The following is a 15,572-nucleotide window of genomic DNA, read 5'->3' as shown; positions in this document are numbered from 1 at the left end:
ATGCAATGAACAATGTTGTATTCACCAACAGAAGCCCTACCCGGACCAGGACCTGGAGACCCCCCCCCCTCAAATCTCTCCCACAAGTCCCCTTTTCTCAGCAGCCCTGGTCAGAAATCCCCTCCGTTGGAGTGATAAGGTCGTCAGTGTGAGTCTGTCACCTCGTGTGTATCTTGAGGTGATTACATAAAACAAACTCATTTAGTGACTTGAGCTCGCGACACGCCTTTAAGGTGTTACTTCAATCCCTTCTGTAAACCCAGTCTTCCACCTGCCACCTCCAGCCACAGCAGTGTGGAGGGTTGATGTTAGGATCATCTTTATATAACGTCTTTCAAAGACAGGTTTGCATGGGACATCGTTTATTTAGGATTATAACTTTCCAAGAGGGCTGGGAAACAAACGGTCAATTAATGCGCACTCTGAGGCCCCCTGGTGGCTGATAGACGCGGAGCGCTGTCCCTCCACTCATGGAAGTCCACGTTAAGAAAGAGCAGACCTCAGAGCAGTGAAAATATTTACAAGAGTGGGCTGTGTGGGTCTCCACCTGTAAAGTCAACATGATTTGAGTGGAATTTCCAAAAACAACACGCACGCCACAAGAGCAGGATGTGAACGCGCTGGCATCGAACCCGCGTCAAACCGGTATGACTTTGATCGCACATGTTGTGTGTTTAGAAGTTTAGTTTGTCAGTTATGACGTCACGTGATCCATATAGTGCGACATCCACGTTAATAATAATACGATAGCAATAATTATAAAACAATAATAATAAGAATTAAGTGAGTGTACGTTGATGTGGTGATAAATGCTTCCAGTTTAGGAACATCATTTTTAACTTTAACACACTTCTTGAAATCCCATGTGTAATATAGATAGACTCATATCTAGGTTTGTTTATATTCGTGTGTGCATGTGCTTTAGATGGGGTTGAGCAGGTCGAATATCACAGGTATTTATGGGAGTTCATTGGGGGAGGGGAGAGCGCACCCCATTTTGACACAAACTCACGTCCTACACTCATTTATATTGTCATCTTCCTTTTAGATGTGAAGATTCCTCAGGACCCTCAGGCCCTCAGGACCAGCGACACACACTCACACGAACACACAGGGGACCAGTGTTTTCCCCTGGGGGGCATTCTGACATGAAAGGGGTGCTGCTGATGGAGGATGAAACAATATATGGGTCCCCCTCGAAGTCTGGAGCAGGTCACTCACTCTCTTGTTTACTCCACACTTTTTATATGTGTATGCAGTAAAGTTTGACAAAAGTCATGGACAACGCCTACATTGCTCTTATCTCATCACACTTGATTCGTGAAAGACTGTTTTAACACACAAACGCATCATTGCATGAGGGTTAAACGCGTTCGTGCGTGTCTGGGGTACATTATGATTTAACATATTGAGTGGAAACACTGTCCTCTGCTGGTCGTTGTGAAATTGCACTTGGAGCGAGAACGTCACAGACCGAAGAACCTCGAAAGTATTCAGTGTAACAGTTGGTTTTAATTTCCTTTTAGAAATCAGTTATTCATTAGATATATAAATTTATTTATCAGAATTGTATCATGTTTTGTCAACATGTTTAATTGGAGATGTATATTTGTTGAAGAAGATGTAAATGAAATGAAAATGCTTTGTTTTAAAAGTAAAAAAAATATATTGGTGTGTACAAGTTTTTGCCTTTCATTTTGTGTTCCTGTAAGTCATTTAGGGATCGTCTTTAGTAGTAATTTATATTTATTTTGTTAAGCTAAACTTGGAGAAAAAAATCCCCTGATCTGTGGTGGATTTTTTGTATAATTTGACACATTAGCTAAAGATGATATCAGTGACTTATATCACCCATGAAGGCTGCCCAGTATACTGTAGTTACTTCATTATCTCAATGCAATTTGCAATTTGGAACTTGGCCTTCAAGTGTACCTCAAAATGTAAAGATCAGTTTATGAAAAAAACCCAAAAGAAATCCAAATTGACCGCAGAGAATTTTTTATTTTAGAAAGCGGTTAATACCGGAGTTAACCAAGTAGACCAGCCAATGAGCTCTTTTGTGTATTCTACTTTTAACATTATGTGGATTTAAGCACCATTGTGAAGTTAAACCTCAGAACAGATCTTAAACTAATCTCCCAGAATACATCAGCCACAACAAAATGGCTGCCAGTCACCTATGCGGGTGCTGTGTCTCAAATCGCATACTATCTTGTTCTCTTTGTTCTTGTTCTTATTTTATTTTGATTTTTTTTTTTTTTTAAATTGCTGTATTTTCTGTGGCTATTGGAAAAAAAAAATGTTTTAGTGCGTAAGTGCGTCTCAATTCTTAGTATGCGAAATTTAGTGCGCCATGCACACTTAATTGGCGTACTGAAACGCCCACAAAACTGAGCATGGTTCGATGGACACTATCCACCCTAAACGGCTGCCATCTTAATGACGTTTTAAACGGAAGTTTCATCATATATAAATGCATATATATGCATATACTTACAGGTGTATTTTCAGCAGCAGTAGAAGGATGACACGTCTTCGGTGCTGATACCAGCTTAATGCGATTGCGATTTGAGACACAGCACAGGTGTCAGAAGTTAAATGTTGGTTTAATGTCTTAAATTAATTATACAAATGCATTATACATGTTTAAATAATTTGGAACCTTTTAATTTACTGAATGCACCAATCAAGATACGAATAAAATACAGTGATTGAGTCGGACATTTGAGTTGTCCTCGTGTCCTTTGGATGTCGAATAAGGAGAATAACTTAACAACCATCCCTATCTCATTATGTCTTAAAGTTCTATTTCAAGGCCATCCTATTTATTCAACCAAATGAATTGGCAAGCTGTACTGTGTTTGGTGTGTTCAAATATGACAACTGTCATGGACTGCAAAGAGGACAACAAACCAAACAGATAAAAAAAAGCAAAGAAAATAATCTGAAGTGGCTGTTTTTAAGTTATTATAGTATACATACAGTTTGGATGAAGTCAAAATGAAACCCATCAATGTCATTGATAATATTTAACAGAGAGGTCAATGTTCTCGTGTGCTAAAGAAGGTTACTTTCAGACTCGTATAAGTCTGTACATGGCATGTCTACTTAGCTCAGAGGTGATCAAAAAGATGATGCATTACAAAATGAACAGAAGTCTGAATCTTCAGGTCGAGAACTGGGCTGGTGTGCACCGTCGATGTGTAAAGACACAAGAGAAACAGAAGAGATTTAAGATTTACAATCATTTAATTAATGTCAAATGTAGTTTACAAACGCGAAAGACATGTACCATTTCCAAGAATATACAAGACACAAATTAGTTGCGACACAATCTTCTTGTGCAATCTGTCATCTTTGGGGCACCAACGTTTGCTTTTATTTAATCTCGTTAGGTGGCGCTGTACAAGGAAAATAAAAGCTTAAGTAGAACGATGGATCACTGACTATGTCGCTTTGGTTGTTGACATTTACTGTAAAAGGCTGAATCTCTTGATTTCTTTTATTTCCATTTTACAGTGAAAGCTTAATGTAAAAACAAAAGTTTTTTTCAACAGCTGCCGTCATCACCTCCGGACCATTCTGGATATTTGATAACTTTTATTTTTTGTGATTTTTTGTTTTCGGCATTTCTTACAATACAGACATCACAAAGCACATAGTTTTACAAACACAAAGCACACCACCACCGTGCCTGCTGCTGCTGTGGAGGAAGCAAAGGAAGGAGCATCTGCCTCTGCCTTTTGGGACGATCCTGCCCTTCACACCTCGGTCTTCAGTCCATGCTGGTTCTCCTCAGCAAGGCAGCGTAAGGGAAAGGGAATGGGCCAAACTAGAACCAAGTGTCTTGGGTATGACTTAGCGATGAGAAGACAAGAAGTTCTTACAGTTCCACCATCAGAAAAGATGAAAATCAAATCACACCTAAATTTGACCGACTACTTCCAAGCAGGTTCTTTTTCAACATTTATTTCTGTACAGAGAATTTCAAATCATCTTTTGTCAAAAATACTGAAGGCTTCTATTATTTCAGCCATTTTTTTTTTACCCAAACAAACCTCACCAACCATTGGAACTAAAAACAGGACTTGGCTATCGTATACTTCTGTGTGTATGCCAGCGTATGTTTTCCATGTCACTTACACTTAACGTTGTAAACATAGAGCTATCTTACATGTGCTTACACTGTATCTGAAAGGGAGAATTTGGTTGACTTCACTAGAACACCACAAAAAGGTTAGATGTATGAGGACGATCAAACTCCTGTTCCAGGTTTTTATTTTGGTAGTGAAGCTCAGTTTTATTGACTCAGGCAAGAGTTTCAGAAATGGATAATAGGTGAAGTGAAAATGCCGCAGCTTCTTGTGGGTGTCTCCGTCTCTACGCAGTAGTCCTTTGGTAGATGACACCCTAAAGTCTTTGTGGTGAAGCAGGAAGAGGGCGCAGTCAGCAGGTCTGTTTTTTGAGGACGTCTGGGTAGTTACGATGGAGGGCGCTGTCGTTACTTCATGCTGGCTTTCCATCTTCAAGAGGATTCATGAGTCTCTGCGCATGGCGATGATTGATGGAATACAAGGTGAGGAGGAATCAAGAAGAGGAGACTTTTTACAAGTAGACACGTCTCAGGTCTCCTGGTGATGTGATGGTGTTGCACTGCGGACACAGCTTCTTATTTCCCTGCAATAGACACAACGTTGTGTTAGATGGCGTCCATAATAAATACTAGTGATAGTCCACCTGAAAACTTGTTTATTTAATTAACAAATCAGACCTATGTAGAGTATGAAGTGTGTTAAATGACGAGATTACATATTAACAAAAAAAATAAAAAAATAAAAAAATATAAAATAACTTAACTGTTTTTATTTGCAAGTTGTCTTTTTGGAAAATTAGGTTTGTTTTTCCTGTGCTTCAGTTGTTGAGGTGAAAAATATATATAAACGATTACTTTAACTTTCATTTTCCAATTATTTAGACAAAATAACACTGCCCCCTGCTGATGAAAAGTAAAGCTTGCACATCGGATAACGCCAAATTAAATTTTTAAATCTTCCCAAAGAATCCCTTTAAATAATACATTATTTGAAAATAATTACAGGCATTCTCTTGAAGGATATGTCTCAAGCCTTACGGTTGTATGGTTGTGACTCTTTTTAGCATCAGAAAGTCAATGGAGGAATTTTACACATGGGACAAATATGATCAGGCGTTTTCTCCTCCCTTTTGTCATCTACATGGAATCTCCAGAATATCTGCTGCTCTGTCGGATACCGGGCGTGTTCCACAAGGAATCGAGGAGGAAAAGCTCCCGTTTTAGTCAAGAGAAGACTCACTGCAGCTCATCTGGACTCTGACGTCATCGGACATGCTCGATGTCTCATCTAGATTCATCTCTGTGACGTGTGTGACAACGCATCAGTGCTGCAGTTTGCCTGGACCTCAATGGAGATACGGGAGCCGACACTGCTCAGGAGTAGTGGTCAGATGTTTTCATTTCCACATCTGGCTGGAGTAGCCTACAAAAAGGTCCCGCAGTGCTCCACTGTCACTGCCTCGGTCATCAGCGCTGCACATTGGCCCGCTGAAGGCTTTGCTCCAATGCAAATAAATTATTTTCTCTGAATGATCTCTTCACAAGAGAAAAGTTGGATTTTTAGTGTCTTTCAGAGAAATGGCAAAGAGAGGAAGACTTTATTCATCTTAATGAACTCTTTCCTGTTGGCTGCTCTGTTGAAGGGAAGCCTCGTCCCTGACGTCGTGGGGGTGGTTTGGCTGCAGTTAATAGAGAAAGGTGTTCTTGCAAAGTGACTCAGACACAGGAATTCACTTCTTTTGAATCTCAGATGATCTTGGTTGGTTCCACAAGACATTTCTATTGTGTTTTAATCTACCGTCCACTTGGTTCTGCAACAGTGTTCTTGATGTACTTTAGTGACTTTTCATCTTCCATTATTCAAATGGGATCTGTTCTTAATCTTGGAGACTTTTAATCTTTAGCTGAAGCCTTTAATTTCATGCAACATGTTTCTGAACCCACTCACCAAAATTTTAGACTTAAGTTTTTACTCTTGGCCTGGACATTTCTAATGCATCTGTACATGATGTCCATCTGAGTGATCCTTCTCTTGTCTTGTTTAACCTGAACTTGATCCCTGAACCTAAGCCCTTAAAGGTTAGGTCTCAGAGGCATGTTATCTCAGCTGATACCGTTTTTCTGCTATGCAGACTTCATCAGGGATCTGATGTCCTCATTCAATGAGATGATAGAAACTGTCAGATCTGATTACATTCGGAAACTGGTAATAGTACATAAGAAAAACCCCAAAGTGTTGTTTCACACGATAAATTCTCTCGTGTCTCCTTCTGCTCCAATCACGCCCGTCTTCTGTGAAGCAGCAATGCTTTGTTGATTTTTCATTGACAAAATTAAGTCGATCAAAGAGAAATTCCCTTCCCTTGTGTGTGGAACCCCTGCTGTCTCTGAGCCTGTCTACACCTTGTGGTCCTCATTTAACAATGTGACTCTGGCTGATATATTGGCACTGGTGAGCAAGATGAAACCCTCCTCTTGCTCGTCAGACGTCCTTCCATGTAGGCTCTTTATTATAGTGTTTGATGTAATTGGCCCCTGGGTTAACAAAATGGTAAACTTCTCCCTTTCCACTGGGTTTTTTCCCAATGCATTTAAATATGCCTTGTGGAGCCTTTACTCAAAAAGCCAGGTTTAGACCTGACTGACCTCACTGATTTCAGGCCCATCTCTAAGCATCCCTTCTTGTCCAATATCTTAAAGAAGGTGGTGTCTGAGCAGTTATTGTTGTTCCTAGATCAGAGCGACATCCATGAGAAGTTTCAGTCTGGCTTCCAAAAACAGGCTTTTTCCTGATTTTCTGGAACTCCTGTGCTTGTCTTATGCGTTTAAATTATATATTTTAACTGTGTATTGTTTTTAATTGTTTAAGCGCTTTGTGACCCTGTTCTAGAAAGGCACTTTACAAACAACCTTCAGTTACTAACATACAACATTGTTGCCTTTGAGTTGTCTATTTTCTGTATTACATCTATTGGTCCTTCTTATCCCAAATCCAAAGAGAAATAAAAAAGAATTGACACTAGCTCAAAATGACAATTACGCACACAGAAACAGTTAAAAGATATTTAGATCGCAATTCTTTCTAAATAAGATTCTTTAAATGTAGCCAATACTTGAAACCAACAACATAAACTAATTTCATTAGGGCTAATTGCCATTAATGTCACACTGAATGATGTTAACTTTGTTAAACATCTTTGGGAAACAGATCCTACCCCATCAGGCCAACATTAGCCGGTGAATTTTCCATGTATATACATGACGTGTGCTTACCAAAGTCCTGAGCCAGCATTCTTCACAGTGGACGTGCCAGCACTGTATGGATGTGAGGGGCATTGTGTACGAGTCCTGCAGAAACAGAGAAGATTTCCACTTGAACAGAGTTGACAAAAGAAATGTAGGTTGGAGCAACTGCACCACGAACACTGGCCATTTCCTGACTAACAGACGAAGCACTTTCAGAACTCCGACCGGTGAACAACACAGGCAGCAGCCACAGAACCACTGTGCAAGGCAGCATGAGGGCAGCACTGGACCAGCACGGTCACATAAGCAAACACGAGAACTCAAGCCAGCAGGCAACACGTAGAGACCCGGGGAAGAAAGCTCAGGGAGAAGGAGGTGATGGAGAAAGCCATGGATTGGTGCTTCTTTGCTTTCCATAAACACGGAGATGAAAGAAGGATGGAAGGGAATTCAGGGCGGGAGGGAGTGCCTTACCCTCCGTAGGGGCTGTGGGAAGAGCCTCTTTATGCTGCTGCCGTAGCCACTCATCACCAGGCCCCTGTACAGGCAGTACAGGCCTAGGGGGAGGGACTTAGGCGGCCTTTCTCCGGCCTCATTAGCCAGTGCCCGGGGGCCCGGCCACGCCCCTAGCCTCTTGATCTCCGTACCTGATTGGATAGCCGGCTTCCTCTGCGGAAGGGAGAGGTGGGTGTAGGAGAGGAGAGTGTTTGGCTAAAGGTGGCAACTAATAACAGAGGTGGGCTTGGACTGATGCCATACAGGTCACTACGTGGGCACACAAACCTCATACTAAAAAAAATGACAAAACTGGCGAGTGATGACAAGCTCCAAGCCATGAGGAGAAGACACAGCCTTTCCTAAAATGGGGTTATCACCCTGGTAATTAATAATAAAACGGTCAAGTAGACCTGTATTTTTCATTAGTTTAGAATTTGTGAACTAAAGTCTGAGACATCCCTGTCCTTGATTGAGGCCTATTGTGTTGTGCAAATTGACAAAAAGAAAAGCGCTGCAAATGTGTATTAAAACAATGCTAAAATAAAGATGTAAGGTGTCTGTGTTAGAGTTGTCTGTGCAGCTAAAAGTGAGGGCTGCTTTTGAAAGCAGTTATGTTTGCAGACTCATTTGTGTTCCTCCTCCATGGCTGAGAGTGAGAGAGAGAAGGGACAGTGACGGATGATAGCAGGACGGCAGTGTGTCCACGTGGCAGTGAGTGATCGATCGCTGTGCTTTGCCCTCCGTGTCACCTCAGGCACCCAGCGACCTTTAGCAAGTGCAGGAGCCTTTAATTACCCAGGCACAGACACAAACGTACGGACACACAGTGGGGCTGTCCAAACTGCACTGTCCGCAAGGTTGAGTGATGACAGAACACAAACTTGACACAAGGCAGGGCACGCAAACTATGAAGGACAGGTGAGGGATCTGCAAGCTGAGGGGGGGCTGCAGCTGAATGTCAAGCATCTGATGACTGCGGATATTGAATCAATTGAATTAATATCTAAGGAAGATAGTCAAAAATAATCATTCTGAAATCAAATCAATAAAATAAACACCCAGTAGATGCTTCTGATGTTTGACATCCACATCTGATCAACAACAACATAGTTCCACATTTTGGGATGAAACTATGCAAGAGCCCGAACTTCACATTAAAGCAGCAATGTTAAACATTTCACTTGAAACCCAGCATTCAGAAGAATGAGATGAACAACAAGTCGACATGCAAAATCATACTAAGGGCAAATTATAGCACTATAACAAGTTTTACATGAAAGTTTATTTTCTATGGTATGGAGAACCGGAGGTGACATGGATCCTTTTTTTTCATCTCGAGATACTATTATGTCATGATATTCATATCTGATGAGACATTCGCCAAGCGTTATTTTGACGCACCAGTTCATGATACTTAAGTTTAAAAGGACCAGAAAAATTCTCCAGTAGTGATGGAAAAGTAGTTGTGTTTTCACCAAAATAATCAAGTCTTTTTATTGAGTCACGTAGGAAATGTTCATAACTGTAGTTCTTTAGTTTAGCAACAGGATGGCTATTTATTCTTATGACAGGTCGTTGCATGAGCGCCAACTTGAATGAATGAATGAATAGTTTTATTTCGGTTACTTCTGGATCAAGTCTAATTTTGTTTATAAATCTTTGCGGTATGAGCGATATGCACAAGTTGTAAATCAATGATAAAGGCACAGAATAAAAAAATATTATTACTGTGTCCATTTATTGAGTGTTTACACGTACAAATATTAATTTGTTTACTATTATTTAATTAATTGATGACCAAGTGACTGAGGGACCAGAGGCTGAAATAGATTGAGCTGGAAGAATTAATGACTTTATTAAACCAAAGACTTACAGTAATGAACATTTACCATATGATTTAAAAAACAACAACTTTATTTTGGTAGAAACTAAGTCAATAAAAAACTGCTTTGCTATCTCTACTAGAGAATACCACTGCTCCTTTTAAACTCAAGAATCGTGAATCGGTGCAGCAAAATAACGCTAGAAGTGAATGTCATGAGATACTAATATCATGAGGTACGAGTATCACAACATGGATGTATCTCGAGGTAAAAAATAAATAAATCATGTAACCTCTGAAAAAAAATGCTTGTTTCTTCTGAATATGATTTCCATAAGATGAGATAAGATATTCCTTTATGCTTATAAAACTATTTTTTTGTGTGAACGTCTTAGGTATCTTATCTTAAATTTATTACTGCATGTTTGAATGCAACATTTTAGTCAACGCCACTTGCCGAAAATCCTACAACTTTGAATAAACAATTTGGTTAGTGCAGTTTTCTTAATTTCATTCTGCAGTTTAATTAGAATGAATAAATACTAACATGTAATGTTAACAATGTAAGCTGTGTGAGTCTTGGTCGTGCCTACTTCGAGGAAAAAGAGTTTATCTTTAAACTTTAACGCTTACCATGCAGATGAGACACTTGTATCGGTCTCCTCTCAATATCTGTTTCTCCAGCTCTCTGATTCGAGCCTTCAATGCCTCCATGGTCATGGCCGTGGACTCTTCCTCCGTTACTCTGCAAAGGAAGGAGGAGAAAATGATTAGACTAATTGTGAGCATTACTTTAACTACAAATCAATCAATACAGACAAACGTATCATTGAGAGGTGGGACATTCATGATGGACCACAGTGTTTTCCCCTAAACATTTGAAATATATTTTATGTTAAACGTCGAGTTAATTTGCAACGTGAACCCCAAAATGAATGAATTTTAGTCTGCAGCAGGCTCTCATCTGTGGTTATTTTCAGGTGGAAGATGGGGCAGCAAAGGGAAAATGGGAAAGAAAGTTTTTTATCGTTGAGGATTGATAAATGCCTCCTTCAAAATACATAGCTTCATATTGAGATAAACTAGTAAAGTTAAGTTGACTAAGCAGTCAAAAAAAACAAACATTTGAGTCATCAATGTGTGCGCGCTGGGAGCTAGAGAGGATTTCTGTAATTGTGAGCAGCCTGTAGAAAAAATAAGGATGAGGAAAATGTGCCTATAGAAAAAATAGAAAAAGTGCAAGAAAGAAATAATGGGACAGAGATGAGGCAGGAGGGTATAGAGAGAGACAGAGAGAGAGACAGAGACACAGAGAGAGACACAGAGAGAGACACAGAGACAGACAGACAGACAGACAGACAGATATCTAGCTAGCTTCGTCGATTACAAATTGAGAACAGAATCAATTATTGGTGAAAACTACATGGAAATCTATCGGCATAGTTGCAGCTGGAGCACCAAAAGTGGCAATCGCACTGACAGCAAACAAGGGGCCATACATCTAGGATGAATAAGACGATCCCCGACCAGGCATGTGTGGATGTGCATTCTGTTTGCGTGTGTGCGAGAGCTCATTTGTCTTGTGAGAGAAAGAGAAGCAGAACGTTGACGCCCACGGGAGGCAACCAGATCATTACCCATCTGGGATCAGAGGGGGAAAGAGAGGGGGAAAGATCACTAAAGCCTTATGTCTCCGAAGCCCCACACGAACAATGTATCAATGTAACAAAAGCAGACAAATCTCATTTTCAGGGGCTCTGTAAATGTGAGCGGTTAAAGCAAGGAAAGTGTGAGGTGGGGAATTCTCTTTCAAGTAGTTTTTCTGACCAACTTATCCCCAAGATCTCTTCTTTTTTTTATGCCACAAAGTAGGGGTGTCAACATTTACCATTATAACGACAAGAACGTTCTGTCTCCATTCATACAATTTCTGATCATTAAATCAAAGCGCATCCAGTAGTAATCAGACAAAAGTCTTTATTCTTGTAGATGTACTTTAAATTATAGCCAACAGAATGAATCGCACACAATTGACTATATTTCTCGGCCTATAAGGCGCACTTATATCATTTTTTCAAAACCGAAAGTGTTCCTTTATCTATTAATTCTGTTGACTTGACCTCCAAACTTGTATCTTAAAGCAATCATTTATCAAAGCTTGTAAGTCGTTGCCGTCAGTATCAAAACTTTATTTAAACCGCAGACGTTTCCGTTTCCCACGTTCCATGACCAATTGACAGTAAGAAAAAAATAAATAAAAACTATTAGTCATTTTATTAACTGTTTGTAACCCCTATCACCCACGCATTCCCACAAACACATCCTTGACCTTGTCTGCTCCTCAGCGCCACTGTGTCCACAACCTCACAAAATCTGACCACCGAGCCATCGTCATGGATATAGTCACCTCCACTCCAACTCCCATTCAAACCTGGACAATAACCTTCCATACCCTCAAATCACTCAACCCCTCCTCATTCTCTTCCTTCATATCTAAATCACACAATTCTATGTCCTTCTTTGCTCCCCCATCTCCCACAGACACCACTAAACTTCTTGCAGATATGAAGTTAACAACCTGCCACCTCCTGAAAGCCTGCATCCCCACTCTCACACCACTCTCCATCATAAACTCGTCGCCCAGCTCCATCACTGTTCCCCCCACTTTTAAACTAGCCACCATCACTCTCCTACTGAAAAAACAGTATACATCTAAAAACCTGGATGGACCACAATTTCCTAAAACTTAACAACAACAAAACAGAACTCCTCCTCACCCGACCCAAATCTCTACTCTCATCAACCCCACATAAACCCTATAACCAAAACTTTATTTGTTTGACCTCCGCAATATTGCCTGTCTCTGTCCTCCCACTTCCCATTTTACAATCCACTGCTGATCATCCTCAACCACGCCTTCATTACATCTAGACTTGATTACTGCACTAGCCTCCACTATGGCCTCCCCTCCTCCTACCTCCACAAACTACAATATATCCAGAACTCTGCTTCCTGTCTGCTCACCCACACCTGCTCCAGAGACCACATCACCTGTCCTCAAAGAACTCCACTGGCTTCCCATTACATTTGCATACAAAAAAGGTTCTCCTCATCATCTACAAGTCCCTCAATAATCTGGCCCCCTCATATCTTACCGACCTCCTCTACCTCCACTGTCCAACCCACCGCCTCAGATCCTCCGATGCCAACCTCCTCACTCCCCTAAGGACAAAGCACAGAATCCTGGGGGACCAAGCCTTCTCTGCCGCCGACCCCCAACACTGGAACTCACTCCCTAAACCCATCAGGAGCTCACACACCAGACTTTCAAATCACTGCTCGAAACTCACCCGTTCAGAATTGCCTGCTCTTAATTGAATTCTCTTTCCTTATGTTTTGTGTGTGTATATTATCACAAAGTATAAGTAAACAAGTAACAAAAAATGTCAACACAACCGACCAACGTAGAAACAAGTGAATACACAGCGAAAGAAAGAATCTCAATGTTTCATCGATATGATTAAATTGTACAGAACTATGGTAACAAAAATTGAATCTTAATAAATAAAACATTAGCCTCATCAGTGGAATTAAACAGCATACAGCGGTCAATAGCAAATGCAGATTAAAACAAAAAATAAACAGACCAAATGAACATATCTACCCCTGAAATTAAAATCGAACATGTCTAGATATGCATAAAAGCTGAAGATCATACGGTAAAAATAAAGAATTTACCAAATAATTGTGTAAAATATTCCCACCATGGAGGTGTATTTCAATCAATTGCAATGATCATCAATCTTTAGTAATAATTCACAAAACACTGATTTTCTCCTGTTCAAAGCGCATATCGGGCCTCAGCACAATCTGGACAGCCACATCTGTTTTGCACCAATTCAAGCGCACGTTCTAGATCATAAACTGCTAAAAATCAATTGATGGCTGGATATGACATCTGTTGTATCTATTGATGATTATGAAATAGCGTTGTTTTTTTGTTTAATTTGCCGTTATATACCGTATTCGGTGGATGTCAGCTGTATGCTTATTAACTTTGATGACATATCTTACTGTGAGTAATTTCGATTACATTTTTGTCATCAGCATATATTTATATCTATGATTTAGAGTATGATTTAGATTTTTCTTGACCCTTCCAAGTGTGTGAATAACCATTATTTATGACGATTTAAACTGACGAAAACTAGTTTGGAGGATATAGTCATACATTTCTGCTTCAGAGTAAGTCAGATTTTTATCTATTTAGGGTTACATTCATTTAAGCACTAAATATCTCTGATCATTATCACGTTTTGTTTAATCATGTTTATTTCATATGACGTGAACTATTGCTCAGATTCATGCTTATTTCTCCTTATATCACACATAACCAAACTTACTGTTCTGTCAGACCAGAGGGTGCGGCTGAAAAATACATCTCATAAAATTTTAATACAACGTGTTCCAATAAACCATAAAAACCACCAACAACTTTATCTAATATTATTATAAGACCAATAATTAAACAATTAAACAATTAGTGAACGGAGAAGGTTTTATGAACATTGGGTGATTATTAAAGCGGAGTTCAGACATTATACTTCACATACATTACGTGCTACCTACAAACTCAGTGAACTCATATAAATTGATCAAAATGAGCTCAAAATGTACTTCTATTAGCTATGTGGCAGGCTTTTTTCTATCATAATTAATTTGCCAGCGCCATTTCATTTACGTTTACTTGAACAAAATACCCCAAAATACACAAATTAAATTGGTTAAAGAATCTCAGGGTAAGAATGGCAAGCAATAAGTAGATAGCACAAACCCATCTCACGGTGTGTCAGCGTGAGGGAGAATGTAATCATGACAATATGCCAGGCGCACCCAATCAACCAAAACCTCCTCTTTCCACAGTTCACCTTTGCCATTTCTCTCCCACTTTTGTAATGAGTTGACCTTGATTATTCACTCAGGGTGTCTTCGTCTTTGTGACTGAGTGAGGTAAAACTTCTTGTGTTAGGACTTGGACAAAATGTATTAAAAGTAAAGGAAATTTTGGGGAAAAAAAAGTATAAAATTGTATTTTACAGTATATTATTTGTAAGGTAAAGGATGAATGGTCGAGCTTTAAAAGTACTTCTCTACCTCTTTTAGTTTTTTTTGCTATTTTTATATAGCAATTAAATAGGTAAATAAATACATTAAAAAAAATGGACTGCATCTTACTTTTCAATCTCACTGTTTTTACAGGTGCGCGGCACACAATTGGTGGTGGTGGCGGCAGAGGAGGAGGAAGAGGAAGTGGACAATAACGGTGTGCTCGGATCTGTCTTGCCGCACTCGCCGTTACTCGTTGAAGGCATCTCTGTCAACATAAAGATGGCTCACATTAAGGACTTTTGTGGTTGTAAAGAATTACAAACAACTTAAGACTAAGACAAGATCTGGATCTTACCATCGCTGGCCCACTTGGAGAACTCTGATGCTATTCTGTTTGAAGGCACTCCTCCACTGCAACAGACATGAAGTTTAGAAATGTATTGTTTGACTATGAAGTCAATGGTATGATTAGGCAACAGGCATAGATGATGGTTTTTATATTGTGGCTTCATACTTGAGCACAGCTCCCCGTAGTGCCTCCCTCTCCCTGGCCTCTCCTTGGTCCTCTCCGGCTCCAGAGCATGGGATTATATCTGCCTCGGTGTACTGGGCTTTACCATACTCCAGGGTGTCGTCACCATCCACGTCAAGATCGGCATCACTGTCGGCTGCGCTTTCCTTTATATTGCAGGTGGCAAAACCGCTTCCTGCAAAGAAAAATCTAAATGAATACACTTAAATTGGCAAAATTAGACAAAATGTACAATAAAGATTCACCTTTATTGAACAGAAATGTTCAAATCA

The 15,572-nt window shown here is 39.9% G+C and overlaps 1 protein-coding gene across 8 annotated transcripts in view; it reads right to left on the bottom strand.

Moving 5' to 3' along the window:
- Positions 1 to 3,600: 3,600 nt before the first annotated feature.
- Positions 3,601 to 15,572, bottom strand: part of rnf220a (ring finger protein 220a) — a 120,834-nt gene continuing 108,862 nt past the window's right edge. For 4 of the 8 annotated variants that reach the window (XM_087810242.1, XM_087810245.1, XM_087810241.1 and 1 more), the window contains exons 9-15: positions 15,283 to 15,475; positions 15,124 to 15,179; positions 14,895 to 15,033; positions 10,293 to 10,404; positions 7,814 to 8,008; positions 7,367 to 7,441; positions 3,601 to 4,677 (exon numbers count right to left, since the gene is read on the bottom strand). In XM_087810242.1, coding sequence (XP_087666368.1) covers positions 4,606 to 4,677; positions 7,367 to 7,441; positions 7,814 to 8,008; positions 10,293 to 10,404; positions 14,895 to 15,033; positions 15,124 to 15,179; positions 15,283 to 15,475 — 842 coding nt within the window. In that variant the 3' untranslated portion in view covers positions 3,601 to 4,605. The remainder of the gene's footprint in view (positions 4,678 to 7,366; positions 7,442 to 7,813; positions 8,009 to 10,292; positions 10,405 to 14,894; positions 15,034 to 15,123; positions 15,180 to 15,282; positions 15,476 to 15,572) is intronic. The other 4 variants (XM_087810247.1, XM_087810248.1, XM_087810246.1 and 1 more) reach the window with 1 other exon arrangement.

This window comes from Callionymus lyra, chromosome 16 (assembly GCF_982586985.1).
Source record: "Callionymus lyra chromosome 16, fCalLyr1.hap1.1, whole genome shotgun sequence".
Taxonomy (NCBI): domain Eukaryota; kingdom Metazoa; phylum Chordata; class Actinopteri; order Syngnathiformes; family Callionymidae; genus Callionymus; species Callionymus lyra.
This window is presented reverse-complemented; position numbering and strand designations above follow the sequence as displayed.